At 32.1% G+C, this 20,041-nt stretch overlaps 1 protein-coding gene across 2 annotated transcripts; it reads right to left on the bottom strand.

Annotated features, from left to right (window-relative positions):
* Positions 1–351: 351 nt before the first annotated feature.
* On the bottom strand, positions 352–4,187 carry LOC107961623 (protein WHAT'S THIS FACTOR 1 homolog, chloroplastic). 2 transcript variants are annotated; one of them, XR_005928586.1, is made up of 3 exons: positions 2,448–4,187; positions 1,361–1,524; positions 352–1,218 (listed from the first exon to the last, which is right to left on the bottom strand). XR_005928586.1 is itself a non-coding variant. In XM_016897675.2 (2 exons), exon 1 carries the CDS (start codon positions 3,853–3,855, stop codon positions 2,455–2,457), a length of 1,401 nt encoding a protein of 466 aa, XP_016753164.2. In that variant the 5' UTR covers positions 3,856–4,187; the 3' UTR covers positions 353–1,218; positions 2,448–2,454. The 2 variants fall into 2 exon arrangements, 1 of the variants encoding a protein (XP_016753164.2); XM_016897675.2 differs by lacking the exon at positions 1,361–1,524 and having other exon boundaries at positions 353–1,218.
* Between the last annotated feature and the right edge of the window lie 15,854 nt (positions 4,188–20,041).

Raw genomic sequence — 20,041 nt, 5'->3', positions numbered from 1 at the left:
GATTTCAAACCATAATTAAAGTCTAAAAGAAAATTATAATAATTTTCAATTTCTTTTTTTGTGATAATTAGCTAGTACTCTAATTAAAATACGATGTTATTTTATAATTAGAAGTTTTTAATTTTATTGGTATATTATTGAAAGTAACTCAGACATCAAGAAAGCAACATATTTTCTAATAATTAAAATTTAATAATAACACAATAATATTTTAATGTCAATTTAGTAATATAATAAATAATATTTTCCAAACTCATGCTTTTAGTAACATATTAATTAATACTATAATGGGTAAATTTATCAATTCAAAAGTTCCGATATCTATTTAGTACATTTCAATTAATAGATAAATAAAGCAAAAGTATACAAAATATGAAAAATACATCAAAACTCATGACAAAAACCATTTCAACATAAAAATCAGCAAAGTCTAGCGAAAACATAACAAGGGATTTGAAATTGTAACACTACACATTGAGCTTGCTCAATGCGCCTCTTCTATAACTAAATATCATCATTATCTTCTTCCACGCATTTTGCATACATACGAATAACATGAGAGATAACCTACTTATATTGTATTAATAATTATAACTACACTTAATTCAGATGATATCCATCATCATCACCATTGTTATTTGCATGCATAAAGTCTCTCACTCTCTGCCCTGCAGTTTGACAATGTGAAACCACTAAATGTGTAGTTAAGAATTCCATGTTCATTTAAACAAGTTGGTTGAGAATGAGACCATGGAAGCTTTACTCAACTCAACTTAGCTAGGTTAGACTGAATAATATAAATATAGCTTTAAAAACAATCTTTTCCAAGATCTTAAATGTCACAATCATAAAAGTTCTACCACGTATCAGTTTCTTTCCCGGTTGAAAGGATATGATAGGATGTCATTTGGCAAAAGGCGGCAATTAGATAACAGTAGCTTTCAAATTTGATTGTATGCTGGACAGGGTTAATTCATCACAACAGAAACATTCATTAAAATCTAAAATAACATGATTTGCTTTAGGCATCTATAGACTCTACAAAATATTCTAGTTTGGCCAAAGAAATTGTATGTGAGTTACCAGTATGAAAATGGAACATGATCCAGTTATTGGCCGAATTTCTTGCTGCTGTGCCATGACCTTCATGTCTCAGAACTTTTCTGCTGTCCTTTCACTTTAAATATTTCCACTGTTGAAGGAGTTCTCTTTTTCAATCTGAGAAAAGGAAAATTGGGTCACAGTTTACGTAAGGGTTTAGTCACAATCATGAGTGCTTGTCATAAGGTAATAATAAGATTGACTTCTAACAGATATTTAAACTTCATGTAAACCCATGAAGTGAAAGAAAATTGCTCACTGTAAAACCCAGACAAAATCCCAAGTTGAAGGAAAGATTTCGTACTGAGAACTCATGCTATTATGCAATCTTGCAAATTAGAATTGCTAACATCCAAGATAAAAGCACCCGTATATATAAACCCGTCTGCTAGCTGAACATGCAATCTGAATAGAGGGGAATATCTGAAACAATAAATTGTTTAAACAAAAGAAAGACAAGAAATAGTTCGGAAAAATATAGTTGAACAAAAAATGATAGGCCTATGTTCCAATCAGCAGTTCTTCGAGAATAGACAATCCATTCATAAAGGTTTTACTATTATAGACTTTATAGTGTTCACTCTAAAAGAAAAGCTTGTATCTGATAAGACCAATTAATAGAAGTACAGTGAAGAAGCTCTATTCATATAAAGTGAGCTTCAATCAGATAACATATCTTCATGCGCAAAAAGAAAAGGTCACAATTGAAAATGTAAGTCATTGCAACATTGCCAATAATAAGTAACGCGCCATACTAAACATTGGTTAGAAGTTTCAAATGGCTACCATTAAATCCCCAAACAATGGAGAGACTATTTTCCAAATTTCAGAATCAACAAACGGAATCTGAATATCAAAATATCAGAAGCAAGCAATATGGTATGTGATATTAATTGCTATCCATCCATGTTGGGTACAAATTACCTAGGAATCTATGCATATATAATTGAAACCCCAGCAGGAATCCATATACCTCACTGTGAAAAGCAGTCAAAACTTTTTGGGAAACAAATGGCGAATTCTTATCAAGAACCACCAATTAGTTTCAGATACAGGAAGCTACAAGTCATGAACTCAGAGGACTGCTTAAAGGGACAACATGAGCTGTGAATATCTTAACATTTATTACTTCAAATGCATATTAAGCTTTTAGCTCATTTTCAACAAATAACTTCTATGCACAGGGAAGATAACAGCTAGAAAAAAGACAGAGTAAAACACTTACAAACAGTTATCAAGGAGGCAATAAGCTTTGCTTAAATTTTTTCATTTAAAAGTAATGACGTCTTTGAACTTTCAAACTTGACTGAAGTGACACAAAAACTAACCGTGCAAAAGAAAATAACCTCAAGTTTAACTAGTGCCTTTGTATGAATTGCAAACATGAGAAATCTCCAACTCATCATCATTAGTAGGTGAAACAGCATCTAAACCACCCATGATTTCCTCTTCCTCAAAATCTGCACATGTGTCTTCCATCTCAGTATCACCCTCGATTATATCCTTTTCCTCAATTATATCCCTTTCCTCCATGTCTGACAGGTCACTGAAAATAGGAACCTCTTTCTTCTTTCCTCTATAACCAATAAAGCTCAGGACCTTTTCCTTCCAAAGCAACAATGGGCATTTCTCAATCAGCTCAGAACCTTCATAAGCTTCAGTCAAGAAGACACTAAACCTCTTCCCCCTTTCAGAAACATAAAAGATGCCAAAATGCTTCAAAAGAAGCCTCATCAATTTCTGTGGCATCACAAGTTCCCGTCGAAAATGAGTGAGATGGTCAGTCACCAATCTCTTCTCAATGGCAAAGCTAAGTAACTCGTGCATAACTGCAACCGCCCTCTTATCAAATTCCAATGACCCCGCTTTCAGCTCCCTAGCAGCTGCATAGGGAGACAAATAAGACCTTTTCTGAAAATGCTCAATCTTCCCTCCATGTCTATACACCTTTTTGTAGTTAGGAGGGAACTTCAAAGGAAAAGGCAAAGAAATTATACCCGGTTCACGTCCAATCCCATCATTCAAACCCAATGTTCTTTTCTCCAACTCTGTAATAGCCCAAGCAGGATTCCAATTTACAAGCTCCAAAAACTCAACCCCATCTTTAGATTTTTCCACCCTAAAATGTTGGGGATACTGATTCACCCACTTGGTCCTAAACTCAATTGGCAAACCAAAATCTCTCCTAAAATGAGCAATCTTATCTAACTGAATCCTTTTATCAACTGACATCATTAAAATCCTAGTAACATACTCAACAGCTTTGGTTGATTGTTCCTCAATCAGCCTTTCCTCTTCTTCCAACAAATCCTCAGCTTCTTTAGTCATTCCACACCATAAGGTTCCCCTTTGATCCTTGTATAATTCAAACAACTTGGGACATTTCCTAATAAAATCAGTTATTTTATGTGGTTTTGGCAAATTAAGTTGCTTCCTGTATTTGTCCAATGACCTTAAGGGGATAACCATCTCTGTTTCTTTCTTTAAAAGTTCCATCAAAAACAGTACTTTTGATAATATTTTCCATTTCTCTTTTACAATTTCGAGATAGTGAATTCTTTTGTTCTTGCTACGGTCTTGAACTCGTCTACTGGAAGTCATTGGTTTGATTTGAAACCACCCAAACATGGTTTGTTGGTACCACATCCTTCTCATTGACAAAAGATCAAGCATATGGTGGTGGTTTGAAAGTAGTCGCTGGATATGGACGGATTTATTCAACAAAACTTTGTTTATAATAAACGGAATGGCCATTGCTTAAGCTTTATTGCTTTTTCAAGCTTCCTGGAAGTATGGATAGACTATCAGAAGTTTCTGAAAAATGTCAGTAGGGGAATTTGGTGGGGTTTTTCTCTTTCACCGCATGCCTAAGCCAATAAATAGAAAAAGAAAAAGGGAAAGTACCAAAGTGTGGAGCTTGAGGGATTAAGCGAGACCAGTGAAGGCAAGGAAAGTGGAGAGGATGAAGACGTTGGAAGGAATAATAGACGGCGGCGATGACGGCAATCAAAACCTTGCGGAGGCAGAGCACTTGTCACTAATCGTCCATTTAACAGGCGTGAAATATTTTGTGAAATATTTTAGGTAAAAACAACTTTTCAATCTCTCTCAATTTCGAAATTAATTCTTATTAATTTAATTTTAAAAGTGAATAAATAAAAGACAATAATTAATAGTATTAGCACTTTTGGTCTAAAAATCTGACGTGGCAAAATGGAAATAAAAAGATAAATATATTAAAAATAAAATATACGTATGTCAAGCACTTATTGAACTATCTAATCTAAATTTTTAAAAGAATAAATTTAAAAAATAGTCACTTTTGTTTACCTCAAACTATATTTTAGTTACTAATATTTGAAATGTTACTTTCAATCACCCGCGTTATCATTTTATTACGAATTGGTCACTCTACAATTAAACTCTATTAACTCCCTAATAGTAATCCTACGTGACAGTCTAAATAGATTTTAAATGACTTGAATATCTAGTTGCTAGGGTAAAAATAAATTTTTAATTAAATAAATTTAATTTGGACGGTCACGTAGGGCATCTAAGTTGGTATTTAAAATTCATTTAGACTATCACGTAAGACTATCATTAAGGAGGTAATAGAGTTTAGCGGTAGAATGACCACTTCGTAACAAAATGATAATGTAATATTTCAAACATAAGTGATTAAAATATAATTTGAAGCAAATAAAAATATTTATTTTTAGAGTTTATCCTTTTAAAAATGAATATTCTCCCGACCCATTTACCCACTACATAAACCCATTGAATCAAATCTAAGAAAAAAAAAACTAAAGAAAATCTAAAAGAACAGAAAGACAAGATTAAAATCCCTAAATGACAAGAAAAAAACCTAAACCCGGATCATCCAAATCTTTTGGATTTTTGATCGGACTTATATGCACCCCATGTTTCAAGGGTTTTGCACTTGCAAGTTGCGTGGGGAAGATTGGTGTTTTTAAGTTTACATTCGTTTAAACAAACTTTACACTAATGTTCTAAAATGGTGAATGCTCCGATCTGGAGCTTGTTTCAGAACCTCTGGAGATGTACTTTGGCTTTTTTTTTCAATAGTAAAGAGGCGAAGCAGATGGCCGAGGGTATGCTGTAGTACTTCTGTCACTAGGATTGTCTGCACTTCGCCTGCATGTCCGGGCTGTGCTGCTATTGTTGTTGCTCGAGTTACTTCTGGATTCATTGAAATCCTGGAGTTGCTCTAAGGGTGAGTATTCGATTTAGTCGAGTCGAATCGAGTTAAAAAAATCGAATTAGTTGAGTTGATGAATCATATTTTAGCAACTGAATTCAATTTGAATTTTTTTCGAATTGAATCGAGTGAAAAAATTTCATGTTAAGTTAAGTCGAATTAACGAATCATATTATTTATATTCAATGTTGCATTTACATGGACTGATTATTTAAATAATAGACAAAGTACAAGATTATTTAATTATATAAACAATATAATTGTTTTACCTTTTAATTTAATAAGTAAATATTTATCAAAATAACGTAATTTTGTCTTTTAACTTTAGAAAAAATAAACATTTATTAAAACGACATAGTTTTACCTTTTCTTATTCGAATTTTTAGATAACTTGAATTGTGTAATTCATATTCGAGTTAAACAAAAAAACTTATTTTTTTATTCGAGTTGATCTTAATTTTTTATTTGAGTTGATTCGAATAACTTAATTAACTCAAATAACTCGAACTATTTAATTCAAAATTTAAATTTTTTATCGAATTTTTCGAATTGAATCGAATTTTGTTCAACCCTACCCGCAATTTATTGGCTTTCCGACGGATCTCCGAAACATTTTTTTGGTTTTTTATTATGTGAATATATATATTAAATTTAGATTAGATGGTTGAGTTGGAACTCGCCACGTGTATCTTTTATTTTTAATATATTTATCTTTTTATTTTCATTTTGTCATTATAGTTTTGTAGACAGAAAGCGTCAATCTCATTCATTGTTCTTTTTTTTTTCTTTTTCCTTTTTTATGAAAATTAGTTTATTCAATTTAATAATTAAGTGGTATTGAAGAAGTTTTTTTGTTAATATTTTATTAAAGTTGGTTTCTTTGGAAATAACTTTTAGGATAATACAAATTCGGGTAAATTCGTTAGTTGTTCATTTAATTTTTAGGATGTTTTCATTTTGGTCACTCGAAAAAAAAATCTTTATAATTCTGTCACTTAACATTTAGGGTGTTTTTATTTTAGTCTCTGAAGCGTTAAATCTCGAATAGCAGTTAAGTATACATGTCACATCATGTTTACACTTTTATTTTAATAGTCTAATTTTTAGATCGTTTTTATTTTTGTCACTCAAAAAAATATTTTTTAAGGGTAAAAAATATTATGGATTAAAGTAAAAAGATGGTGTAAACTAAAATAATGCATTAAAAAAATTTTCATATTGAACTTGTTTATCCCCTTGTTGAAAGTACTACTTTTTTTTCAATATTAAAATTTTGAATTTCAAAATATCAAAATCAATAAATTTAATTGATGAAAATTTGTATCCCATAATAGTGTCAATCGATTTGTTACTAAAATATTAAAATTAATTAATTTAATCTCCTTCTAAAATTTAAAATTTTATTTTATGTTTCAAAATTAAAATTAGATCAAATAATTCATCTTTAATAATTGTCTATAGAACAAAAAATTATTTTGATTATATGATCTTGAATCTTTCATGCTAAGCTAAAAGTAATATATATATATATATTTGCAATTAATTTAATTAATTAATTTTATCTTCAACATCAAATAAAACCCAAATTTATTTTCATCACTTCTTTACTCAAACGTAGAACAAGCAATTAATTTAATTAAATGTAATGATTTTTTCCTTTGCTAAGCTTAGAATAGAGGCTTTGAGATTATATAATAAAAAAAAATTGTAAGTTTAGAAGAAAATTATTAAATATAAGTTATTTGAGTTGATTTCATTAAGGATAATTTGTGCACATAAAATAAAATTTTCAAAATTAAGAAGATTGAATTAATTAATTTAGTTAATCTTAATATTATAGTAACAAATCGATTGACAATTATCAAGAGGTAAAAAATTTTAACAATTTATTAATTGATTTTGATGTTTTGAAATTTAAAATTTCAGATTAAAAAAAAAGTAATTTAGAATTTTTAATAACAAGTTAAACAGGTATTATTTGACAAGGTTTTAATTCATTTTTTTAGTTTTTAGCTCTTTTTTAGTTTAATCCTTAATTCTTTTTACTCGAACCAAGATAAAAAAAAATCAGTGACCAAAATAAGATCGATCTAAAAGTTGGGTCACCAAAATGAAATTGTAAATATGATGTGGGTATGATTTGGTGTGTACAACCAACCATTGTTAAAGATTTAACACTTGAATGACTAAAATAAAAGCGCCCTAAAAGTTGGGTGACCAACTTGGTAGTTTATCTTAATTTTTTTTGCCCTTGAACTTGCCAGCAAGGTTTACTTTGGTATTTGTATTATATTTTGGTCTATTTTGGCACTTGAACTTGATAACTAAGTCCATTTTTGTCCCTAAACTTAAAAGTTATAAAAGTTTAGCGATGTGATACTCTGAGATTGTACCATATGATGATGTGGCACAATCTCAAAGTGTCACACTATGTGTTTAATTTTCAGATCGATGGTTGAAGAAGTAAGGACACCAGTTCTCAATTCAACTAGTTCAACCAATGGACCAACAAAAATAAATAATTAATTAAAAAACCATAAAAATGTCTCAGTTTTTTATTTTTATTAATTTCAAGAAATTTTCAAGTCAATTAGATCAATCCCTTTGTTCGAACCATTATATTGATCAATTCTCAGTTTGTCCAGTCCAATCTTGTTCCAGTAACACTAGTAACATCATCAAATCTTGACAGATCCAAGTTTAGGGACTAAAATGAATCTAGTTGCCAAGTTCAATGATCAAAGTGGACAAAAATATATAGGTATCAAAGTGGACTTAGTTGCCAAGTAGGGGTCAAAAATTATATTATCCTTATTTTTTTATATTATTTACATGTACTTCCTTTCTCTAACTTTTATAAGACATACAACTACTATTGATTAAGATTGAGGGTGCTTTTGGATGGGTAGTACGTTTACATCGGGTAAAGATAAAAATAGTAGTAGTGATGGAATTAGTTACTATAGCTATGAGGTAAAAGATTCTACCACACCACAATGACTTATTAACTTAAACTTTGATTTCACATAAATTTTTTTTTAATAAACAAAAAGCTTTTCAAATCAAAACCTTGGTTTTAAAATGAGGTTTTAACCTAAGCCATAAAAATCAAAGTTTTTAAATTTTGATTCTCAGGAAAAGTACTTTTTAAATGAAATTATCTTTCTATTTCTTATTAAATATTTTACTTTATAATATCATGTCTTCTCAAAAATATTTTTTTGACAATAATAATAAAATTATCAAATTTTTTAAGCATATTTTTCAACATTAATGATAAATTAGCCCTTGCAAGGAAAATATATTCAAATTATTATAATTATAATTAATTATTATAATGTATATATGGCATTTATATTTGACGAGATTTAAACTTAAAATCAATTTATATAAAATTTATTCATAATTTATATATGATAAGATTTAAATTTAAATATTACATTAACTTGATCCGTTAGTTGAATGCAATTGTTGTAGCTTTTAAGCTATAATGGAAGGTGTGAATATGTATCCTCATTAAAAATGTCAGGTAATATTTTAATGTGATGTCATTTAGTTAAGTTTATTTTATAAAATTAACAAAATTTTCACTTGTTATAAAAATTGATATTTTATGCATTTTAAACATGCGGATGTTGATGACTGAAGGCAATTTACACGATGTTCATGTAGGGAGTGGTTGATTGGTGTTCACTAACATTGATAAGTTTCTTTTTTTTTTTAAATATTCAGATGATTTTACATTAAAAAAATTATGATTCGAAAAAATTTTAACGAATTTATTTTTGAAAATTGTTTTGACTAGAACAAACATAACATAAATTATATTTGTTAAAAAATATTATAAAAACATGTAGTTTTAACAATCGAAATTTATTTTATAATAAGATAATATTTTTGAAATTATTAATATCGACTCAATAATGACTAATTCCTAATTAAAACTTAATTTAAAGTTACATATATAAAAGTGCATAGTGACATAGTGACATATTAAAGCTGAAAGGGATAAATGAAGTTAAGCATAATTTAAACAAGTACTCATATTTATATTTTATACTATAAAATTTTATTTTAAAATTTTTAATTTAAATATATAATTGTTATTAAAATATTAATATTAATATTCTCAATAAAATATTAATCATATTATTTAAAATTTAAAATTATTATTAATGTTAAAATTTATTATTAGAATAAAATTCTAATATTAAATAATTTTATTAAAATAATAAATAAATTTAATTATATTATTAGTTTATTATATTATTAAATAAAAAATACATGTTTAATAATACTAAAAATTATAATATTTGATATCAATATTTAAAATATTTTTAAAATAAAATAATCAATTAATAATATAATAATATTAAGCTTAATTCAAGTTATTTTTATATAAAAATCAAGTTACTCATGAGGAATTTCTTTTTTCAACAAATAACTTAAGATTTCAGAAGGGGTAGTCCATTTCCAAAATAAAAGGCTTATTTTTGTTTACCTAAAAGTCATTTTTTATTTACCAAATTATTTTCTACAAAATAAACATAAGAAAATGTAGAAAATATTTTCATAAGTCACTTTCCACGAAACAAGCATACCTATGCTTTCTCTGAATTTGCCTCAATTCTTCTGTTGGAGACCATAAAGCTTAAGAATTTTCTTGCTTCATACCAAAGTAATATAGTATGATTAAGTTTCATGATATATTCTCTAAGGACTTAAAAAAATTTATTATAAGTCTTGAATACGCTACTCCACAGAGGAAGTTCTGACTAATATACCATCAGCATAGACCTCCATGTAGCGTCCTATCTAACATTCAAACATTTTGTTGACCAGTCTCCATTGCATTATTTTGTAACAAAATAAATTGTTGTCTATAATAGAAGAGGTTTTTTTTCCTTGGCATTAAAAAAAATCTTAATCCAATTATATCTTGGAAAAGTGTTTATTAAACTCATATATTTAAGACTAGCCAATGTGTCTACTAATTGTTAGTGTCTAAGGATAAAAATAAACTTATGAAAAATTGACAGAAGGCTTCAAGATATGTTATGATGTCACTTTCTTTATGGTTCTATTTGCCCCACCTATATTTTGATGTGCAAAAAAGTTACAAGCAAATGAACTTCGAGGATACATTGAAGCCAATGATTGTCTACATTTTGCATTGACAAAAATAGTCTATTGAACATTAAGTGGAGCATACCAAGAGTATCAAATTCTATAAATAATTTTTGTAACATTTCTTTATAGAACAATATTTGAATACTAAAAGATGGAGAAGAATAAAGAAACTTTTGTTTTTAAGATTTTGGTTTGGTATATCATCCAAGTGAATGTTGAGTCTTATTTATAATAATTCTCATGTCTCTTCATATAGGCATAACTATCCAAATGGATAGTTACATCTTTTAACAATAAACATAATTATTCAATAGATATCTACTTGAATAATTATATATCTATTGAATAATTATGATACTTTGTTAATAATCAACTAACATAACATTTGGTAACAAAATATATAACTTATAACTATGAATAGAAACAACTCTTGGTTAATAACCAAGTGGCATAACTTTTGAATTACGTAACTTTTCAACTATAACTATTGGAACATTAAAAATCTCACCATATTTTCAAAATATGTTAGATTTTGATAATCTTAAAAATTAGTTGTATAAAAAAAAAAAAATCTTATAATTGATACTTCACTTAGTGAAAACATGTTAAAGTTAATCAAAATTGCTTGGTAGAATATGTTTTAAATCAACTATTCCATCTGATTAACCAAAGACATCTCATACAATGATTTCAACACCAAGCAATACACAATATCTGATGACATTATCATGACCATGTGCCTTTAAAGTCTTTTCATGAACATTGATAGAGATAAGCCCTTAAGCTTTTAAAAGTGACAACACTTCATACTCACATAGGTATCCCATCAGGTGTGTTTCCATAATTATAAAACTCTAACATATATTTGATATGGGTCTATTAAGAGTATATTACTCATCCTTCCCCTTATTTTTACGGATACCTAACACTTTTTACCCTAGGATGATATATTATATATTATTTTATAATGTTAGTGATTTTTCGTAATTTGATGTAGCAGATTAAACTAGTTTTCGCATTTAAGGAGCTTGAATACAAGCATTTTCGTTATGTTTGAGTTAAGTTTTCTTAGTTTTATTTATATTTAATAAAATGTGCAATTTGAGTCTTTTATTGACCTTAGGGACCAAATGAGGCCTAAAGGTGAGCTAATCCACTTTGTGATTGTGCAGGAGGCCATTAAAAGGCGTACTAATCTGATACTAATCGTTATGTCGCAATATGGTATGTTCGATGTCGTAACATAGGGAGTAGAATAGAGAAATCTCAAGACTGCCTTCAATGTCGTGATACAGCTTGAGGGTGTCGTGACACACCCCTAGAGATATCCCAATAGGAGTACACTGACTATTATGTCGCGACATAGGTCCTGGTGTGTCGCGACATCAACTCTAAAACGGGAATTAAATACGAAACAAGGGCGTTTTGGTTTGCACAAACAAACTTAAAGCTTAAGGACGTCAGCTAACCTAGGGTTAAGGACGACAACCATCTAAAATCTATAAATAGGCTCCTTTGTCACATGTTATAGACATCATTCACTTAGCCTAGACTTTCTTTAGTAAATTTAGTTTAGTTTTTCTTTCATTTTTAGGTTTTATAATTTATTTCAGTTGTTCTTCGTTGTTCTCAAGAGATTTGAATTGTGGAAAGCATTCAAAATTTGTGGATTCACGATTAATCTCAATACAATCAGGCTCTTTCATATACTCTATACTATTAATTTAATTAGCATGCTTTCTCTTTATATTGATTCTATATTGTCTATGAAAACTATGAGGAACTAATCCCTCATAGAGGGATTAGCGAGTGGAGGTATAATCTATTGACTATTTTGTAAGGTTACTTAACAAATCAGCTATTTGGAAAAGGGAGAACGCGAGAACGTGAAACAAACCCTAGGCTTGACAACTCCAAGAAGTCATTAAGGTAGATATCAACCCAAAATTGGTATGATCCATTTGTGAACACCTTCACCCCAAGCTAGTTTAGACTGTGAGGTCAGGAGATAAGTAGTCATTGGTGACTCATTATGTTAGTAGAAGATCAGAAGATCCTGCTGAGGTAACGACTAATTGATTGACAAGGAACCTGAAACGACAATTGATGAGGATTATCAAAGCGAGCTAATCACTCATAATCAAGATTTGATTCATTCTCCTTTTCTATCTCTTGAAGTTTATTTCCTTTTCAATCTCTTGAAGTTTATTTCTTTTATGATACTTTGTTTTGTTATTATAAAACCCTAAAAATCCTTTATTTTATATTTTCGTGCTATAACTAATTTAAGGTACTAATTAGATATTTTAGTGTCTAGGTTACAATTGATCTAGCACTCGCCTCCCTTGGGTGCGATCTTAGGAGTACTCACTTATTCCATTGAAAAACTATATTACAACTCGACCCATATACTTGCAGATACCACTTTGTACTTCTATATTTTATTGCAGTATTCACACTTTGGATGTTAGTACGTCTGAAGGGGTTATGTTGTTGGCGCCATTGTCGGGGAGGCAACATCACTAGTTTGATTTTAATTTTTGCATTTGAAAAGTATAATTAGGAAATTTTTAGGTAATAAATAATTAGGAAATTTTTAGGTAATAAATACTTTTTTTATTTTATTTTATTTACTAATCCTCTCTTTTTGGGTTTAGTCTATGACTCACAGTAGGGGCAAGCCTATTGTAGCAACCACATATATAGAGAGAATTATCCGAGGAAATCGCCGATAGCAACAGCAGATGCAAGATCCACCACCACCTACTGCAAGTAAAGTACCATGTAAAAATCCACTATTTGGCGACGTTGACGATAACATTTTAGGAAACCCAATAGCACCATAGTTGCCTAAAGCCGTGCAGATGGCTCATAACAAGAGAACCTTAAGAGATTATGCATTACCAAATTTAGATATAGTTCAAGATAGCATGATAAGGCCAGCTATTATAACGAATAATTTCGAGATCAAGTCGGAAATGATTCAGATGATCCAGAATAACTTGCAATTTAGGGGCATAATGACAAAGGACCCGAATCAACATTTAAAACAGTTTCTCCAACTTTTTGATACTTTAAAGTATAACGGGGGGCCACTAAAGATGCTATTCATCTTCGATTTTTCCCCTTTTCTTTGATTGAAAATGTTGTTTCTTGGTTAGATGAGATAAACTTGCTGGAAAATTCTTAAAGAAGTTTTTCCCTATCGGTAAAGTGGTTCAGATCAAAAGTGATATTGTTATCTTCAGCTTGCTGGAAGGAGAAAGTTTTTATGAGGCTTGGAAACATTTTAAAACGTTGGTTCATAAATGTCTGGATCACGGATTCCCTGAGTGGATGCAATTGCAGGTATTTTATAACAAGTCAGATTCCCTGACTTGCAACCCTTTGAAAACTACAGGGGACACACAGTTGTGTCACCTGGCTATGTGTCACACATGGCTAAGACACATGTCCGTGTGGACAAAAATAGGCTATTTTGCAAGCCATATTTCTCACCCAATTTGGCATCAACCTACGCTCAACATTGTGCATATAAACAAGGCATATTAATACATCCAAAACAAGTAAAATCAAGCCTTAAACATGTAGTATATTCACATACAACCAATATGCCCTTAGGCACCTCAAATGACAATTCACATGTAACACCCCATACTCGTATCCTATGTCGAGAAATAGTATAAGGCGTTACCTAACTTAAACTCGAGCTTACTACCAATTTCGAGTCTCCAAGACTTTGAAAAATTTAAAACTTTATCAAGCTTATGAACACGTCCTTAATATGGGCCTACGTGTAACACTCCATACCCGTATCCCACATCGGGGTAGGGTACGAGGCATTACTTAACTGGTTCTCATATACTCGAACAACCTCAAGTCACCGAGACTCGATCCAAATCAAAATTTTTTTAATAACCATTTTGGACTCCTTATTATAGGCCTATAAGCCCTAAATCTATCATTAAAAACTATTTAGAACCATTCCGTGTCTTTAAACCAACTCTGAAAAATTTACTCTAAAACAGGGGACACGCCTGTGTAGGTAGGCTGTGTGCTTACACACGGCCGTGTGGCTTGGGACACGCCTAGGTCCATTGCCCGTGTGGCCCATTTAATTCCACAATGTTTTTTCATAATTCAAGAGAAAACTTCAGACGGCCTGGGCACACGCCCGTGTCCCTAGCTCGTGTTGCTCACACGGCATTGACACACCCGTATCTTAACCTTTGTGAGAAAACTTGAGTATTCTATTTCTGACGTCAGCACACCCAAAATGTCACACGGTCAAGGCACACGCCCGCGTGCTATGCCGTGTGAACCACACTGTAACGCCCCGTACCCGAGACCGTTGCCGGAGTCGAACACGAGGTATTTACGGACTTATTTCATTGACTTACACAGTTCATTTTTTTATTTATTTCCAGACAAGCTGGCTAACTGCATCACAGTCACTTTAAAATTCATATCTCGAGTTCCGAAGCTCGAAAACTGATTCCGTAAATTTTCCCTGAAACTAGACTCATATATCCTTCTAAAAATTTTTTTCTAGAATTTTTGATCAGGCCAATTAGTACAGTTTATTAGTTAAAGTCTGCCCTGTTTCAGGGTTCGACTGCTCTGCCTTCATGCATTATGACTTATATATCTCCCTGTACAGGGATTCAATATTTATTCTGTTTGTTTCTAATGAAAATAGACTCAAAAAGGAATCTATACATATATGGAATGACTTCTAATTATCTCTGGTTAATTTATAGTGAATTTCCAAAGTCAGATCAGGGGATCCAGAAATTGCTCTGTCCCTGTTCCACAAAAACTTAAATATCTCTTAAAATAAGACTCATATGATCGTTTTGTTTCATCCATATGAAAGTAGATTCATCAAGGTTCGATTACATAATTTATTCACTATTTAATTCCATTTCTACTATTTTTAGTGATTTTTCAAATTTACATCACTGCTGCTGTCAGCATCTACCTTTAAGGTAGACTTTACCTATTTCATAGTTTCCATGATTCAACTAGCCCTTTAGCATATATAGCACAAAATATGATCATGATTAACCATTCCAATGGCCAATCATTGCCAAGCATATCCACACCTCTCAATAACCATATACATACAAAATGATTATAACACTATGCTCAAAATATATAAGCCATTTTCGCATGGCTATCCAAATATATACAACACCAAAGTACTTGACTAATAACAAAAGGGCAGTCCTATACATGCCATTAGCAGAGTTCAACTAAAAGAGTACCAAAAGGGCTTTGATAGTGTGGACGACTTCGACTTTGACAATCCCGAGTCCGATAGCTGACGAACCAAAATCTATAAAATAGAGAATCAAAGAAACGGAATAAGCATTTAATGCTTAGTAAGTTTTGAGTAATGAAATCATGCACAACTGAAGTATAGCATTCATACGACTAAACGAATAATTTCATATACACATATTCTCACAATCATACCTACTTCACATTTCCAACCCTTATATTCATACATAAGGAATCAACTTGACTAAAAGCCGGAAGCTTGTCAATCGATTGAGCGAATACTATTTAGAAGGAATCAATTATTCCAATGCATATACGAAACATACCTCATCGTTGGGATTTTACGAGCGTATTAATTGAAATTACTACAGCAAGATCGCTCATTCCCAAACCCAAGTATCTTCGGGATTTAGCCGGACATAACCACTCGCACAAGGCCTTCGGGTCTTAGCCCGGATATGGTCACTAGCATAAATGCCTTCGGGACTTAGCCCGGATATAGCCGCTAGCACAAATGCCTTCGGGTCTTAGCCCGGATATAGCAACTCGCACAAATGCCTTTGGATCTTAGTCCGGATATAGTCACTAGCATAAAAGCCTTCGGGACTTAGCCCAGATATCATTCGAATAACCATGCACATATATCAATAAATCATGACACATCCATATTTCATTTTCATTACCAAAGCTTAAACACAAGACACTTATCACACTTACTAATTTCGGCTCAACAGCCACATACAAAGAGCACGATTTTGATTGGCTTTATAACATGATCTCTATACACATTCGGCTACCCGTCATAGGTATAAACTAATCACCTTAATATATAATTCAAGTAGAATCATTATATCACCGTTTATTTGTCATACTTATATGTCATGACCTAATCGAATCATAATCTAAGTTCCATTACTCGAAAACTTACCTCGGATGTTGTCGAACGATTTCAACGTCTATTCGATCACCTTTTCCTTTCCTTTGTAGGATTTAGTTCCCCTTTGCTCTTGAGCTTAATTTAACAAATAAATTGATTTAATCATTTTGAACATCAAGGAGAAATTCAAGGTACTTAGCCCATGCATATTAGGCATTAGAGCCATATATGTATGAAATCATGAATCAAATTCAACATATTAGCCAATATTCTCCTTTAGCCGATTTTCTAAGTCAAGATAAAGCCATCAATATGCTTACCTATAGCCGAACGTACAACATCAATCTATGTATTCATTCATGTGGCCGAATATGCATGTCTATGGTGAGGCCGATTGTATACTTAATACATTCTACAAATATGGTCACTTGTATTGACTAATTACCATTTTGTTTCAAGTTCAAAGCTCGGCTAAAACACATATATACACTAGTAATCAAATACTAACATTTTCACTTCACCTTAATAGCTAACTTAGCAACCCTTAATTTAACATATAATTGTTCATAACAAAATTAAAGCATCCTCTCCATTCCATCAATTCAAAACACATACATTACTCAATAATATTCAAAGTCACATTCGGCCTTAGCACACAACTTCTCTACTTCATCTAACATGAACAACAACTATATTTCTCTTCTACTTCCTACCATGGCCGAATGCTTCATGAAGTTGCTAAGACCTACCTTTTTCAAATTCTCACACACACTCACATCCAATCCTTTTTGTTGAGCACTCAAACTCTATCATCTTCATACCTCATCAACACAACATCAAACACCAACCAAGAAGACAACACCTATGGCCGAGTATCATCTCCCTCACATAGCAAAGATTTAAACCATGGGCTAGGTAGAACTCAAGCTAACAACTAAAAATATGCATGAATCTCATGGAGCAACATCAAACATACCTTAGCCTAGTTACATGCATGGCCGAACCTCTTCAACCTTTCTTCTTCCTTTCTCCTTAGAATTTTAGGCCAAAGATGTTAAAGGATGAACATTTTTTTTTCTTTTCTTTGTTTTCATCACCCTTCATCCCCTTATTTTATTACTAACTCTTTTATTTTATTCTTTCTCACATGAAACATTAACACACCATGTTTATAATATGCTATGACCCATAGCATGGCCGGCCACTAGCTCAAATTTTGGGTAATTTGACATGCAAACCCATCATTTCTATAACATGCATTAATAGGCTACTTTACATTTGCCTAGCACATTTCTAAATTTTCTCACATAAGTCCTATTTACTAAAATTCACCTACAATTAACAAAATTCAAATATGAAATTTTTCACACATGCATATATACATATAATAAGCATCAAATATGACAGTTAATTATTTTTATGACTCGGTTTTGTGGTCCCGAAACCACTTCCCGACTAGGGTCACATTAGGGCTATCACAACTCTCCCCCACTTAAGAAATTTTCGTCCCCGAAAATCTTACCGGTAAATAGGTTTGGGTATCGTTCTCTCATAGAGTTCTCGGTTTCCCAAGTAGCTTCTTCAATTCTGTGTTTGAGCCATAACACCTTTACTAACGGAACCCTTTTGTTTCGCAACTCTTTCACTTCACGAGCTAGGATACGAATCGGTTCTTCTTCATAACTCAAGTCAGATTGAATTTCAACCTCTGATGGACTAATAAAGTGCAAAGGATCAGATCTGTAACGCCGAAGCATCGAAACATGAAAAACTTTGTGGATCCTTTCAAGTTCAGGGGGTAAAAGCAACCTATATGCAACTGGACCAACTCGTTCGGAGATTTCATACGGCCCAATGAATCTCGGACTCAAATTGCCCTTACGGCCAAATCTGAGTATCTTTTTCCAAGGTGAAACTTTAAGAAACACTTTGTCTCCCACCTGATACTCAATATCTCTTCATTTCAAATCCGCGTACGACTTTTGACGATCTGTGGCTGCCTTCAGACTTTCACGGATTACTTTTACTTTCTGTTCAGCATCTTTAATCAAATCAACTTTGAAAATTTTACTTTCACCGAGCTCGGTCCAAAATAATGGTGTACAGCATTTACGACCTTACAAAGCCTCGTAAGGCGCCATCTTAATACTTGATTGAAAACTATTATTGTAAGCGAGTTCAATCAAAGGTAAATACCGTTCCCATGAACCACTAAACTCGAGGATGCAACATCTCAACATATCCTCAAGTATCTGAATTATCCGCTCGGATTGACCATCGATTTGGGGGTGAAAAGCGGTGCTAAAATGCAACTTGGTACCCAAAGCTTCTTGCAATTTCTTCCAAAATCGCGAGGTGAATCTCGGATCTCTATCCGACACAATAGAAATGGGTACCCCGTGTAATCTCATAATCTGAGAAACATACAACTCAGCTAGTTTATCCAATGAAAAATCCGTGCGTACGGGGATAAAGTGAGCCGACTTAGTCAGTCTATCAACAACAACCCAAATCGCATCTTTCTTACTTGCCGACACTGGCAACCCAGATACAAAATCCATCGTGACTCGATCCCATTTCCATTCAGGTATCACTTGATGTTCCGCCTTCACTTGCTGACATACTAAGCACTTCGAAACAAAATCGAAAATGTCTCGTTTCATACCATGCCACCAAAACTGACGTCTCAGATCGTTGTACATTTTCGTACTCCCCGGGTGAATTGACATTCGGCTACAATGAGCTTCGTTCAGAATCATCGAAATAAGTTCTGAATTTCTTGGAACACACAAACGACTTCTGAACCTCAAACAATCGTCATCATCAATTTGAAACTCTGATACCATATTCGAAACACATTCAGCCCGTTTTGCAACCAGTTCATCATCGATTTTCTGAGCTTCACGAATTTGATGAATCAATAATGGTTTGGCCTTTAATTCTGCCACTAACACATTGTCAGATAAAATGGACAAGTGTACATTCATCGCTCGTAAAGCAAACAGTGATTTACGACTTAAGGCATCCGCAACTACATTAGCCTTTCCTAGGTGATAGTCAATGACAAGCTCATAATCTTTTAACAACTCAAGCCAACGTCTTTGTCGCAGATTCAAGTCTCTTTGAGTCATCAAATATTTGAGACTTTTGTGATCCGAATATACATGGCACTTCTCACCAAATAAGTAATGTCGCCATATTTTCAAAGCGAATACGATGGCAGCCAGTTCGAGATCATGGGTTGGATAATTTTTCTCATATGGCTTCAGTTGCCTCGACGCATAAGCTACAACTCGACTTCTTGCATCAATACACAACCCAACCTAAGTAAGGATGCATCACTGTAAATGACGAACTCCTTGCCTGATTCGGGCTACACTAGTACTGGAGCTTCCGTCAAATGAGTTTTCAATTGATCAAACTTTTCTGAC

Source organism: Gossypium hirsutum, chromosome A06, assembly GCF_007990345.1.
Source record: "Gossypium hirsutum isolate 1008001.06 chromosome A06, Gossypium_hirsutum_v2.1, whole genome shotgun sequence".
Classification (NCBI taxonomy): Eukaryota; Viridiplantae; Streptophyta; class Magnoliopsida; order Malvales; family Malvaceae; genus Gossypium; species Gossypium hirsutum.
Note: the sequence above shows the minus strand (reverse complement) of the source record. Positions and strands in the feature narration are given on the sequence as shown.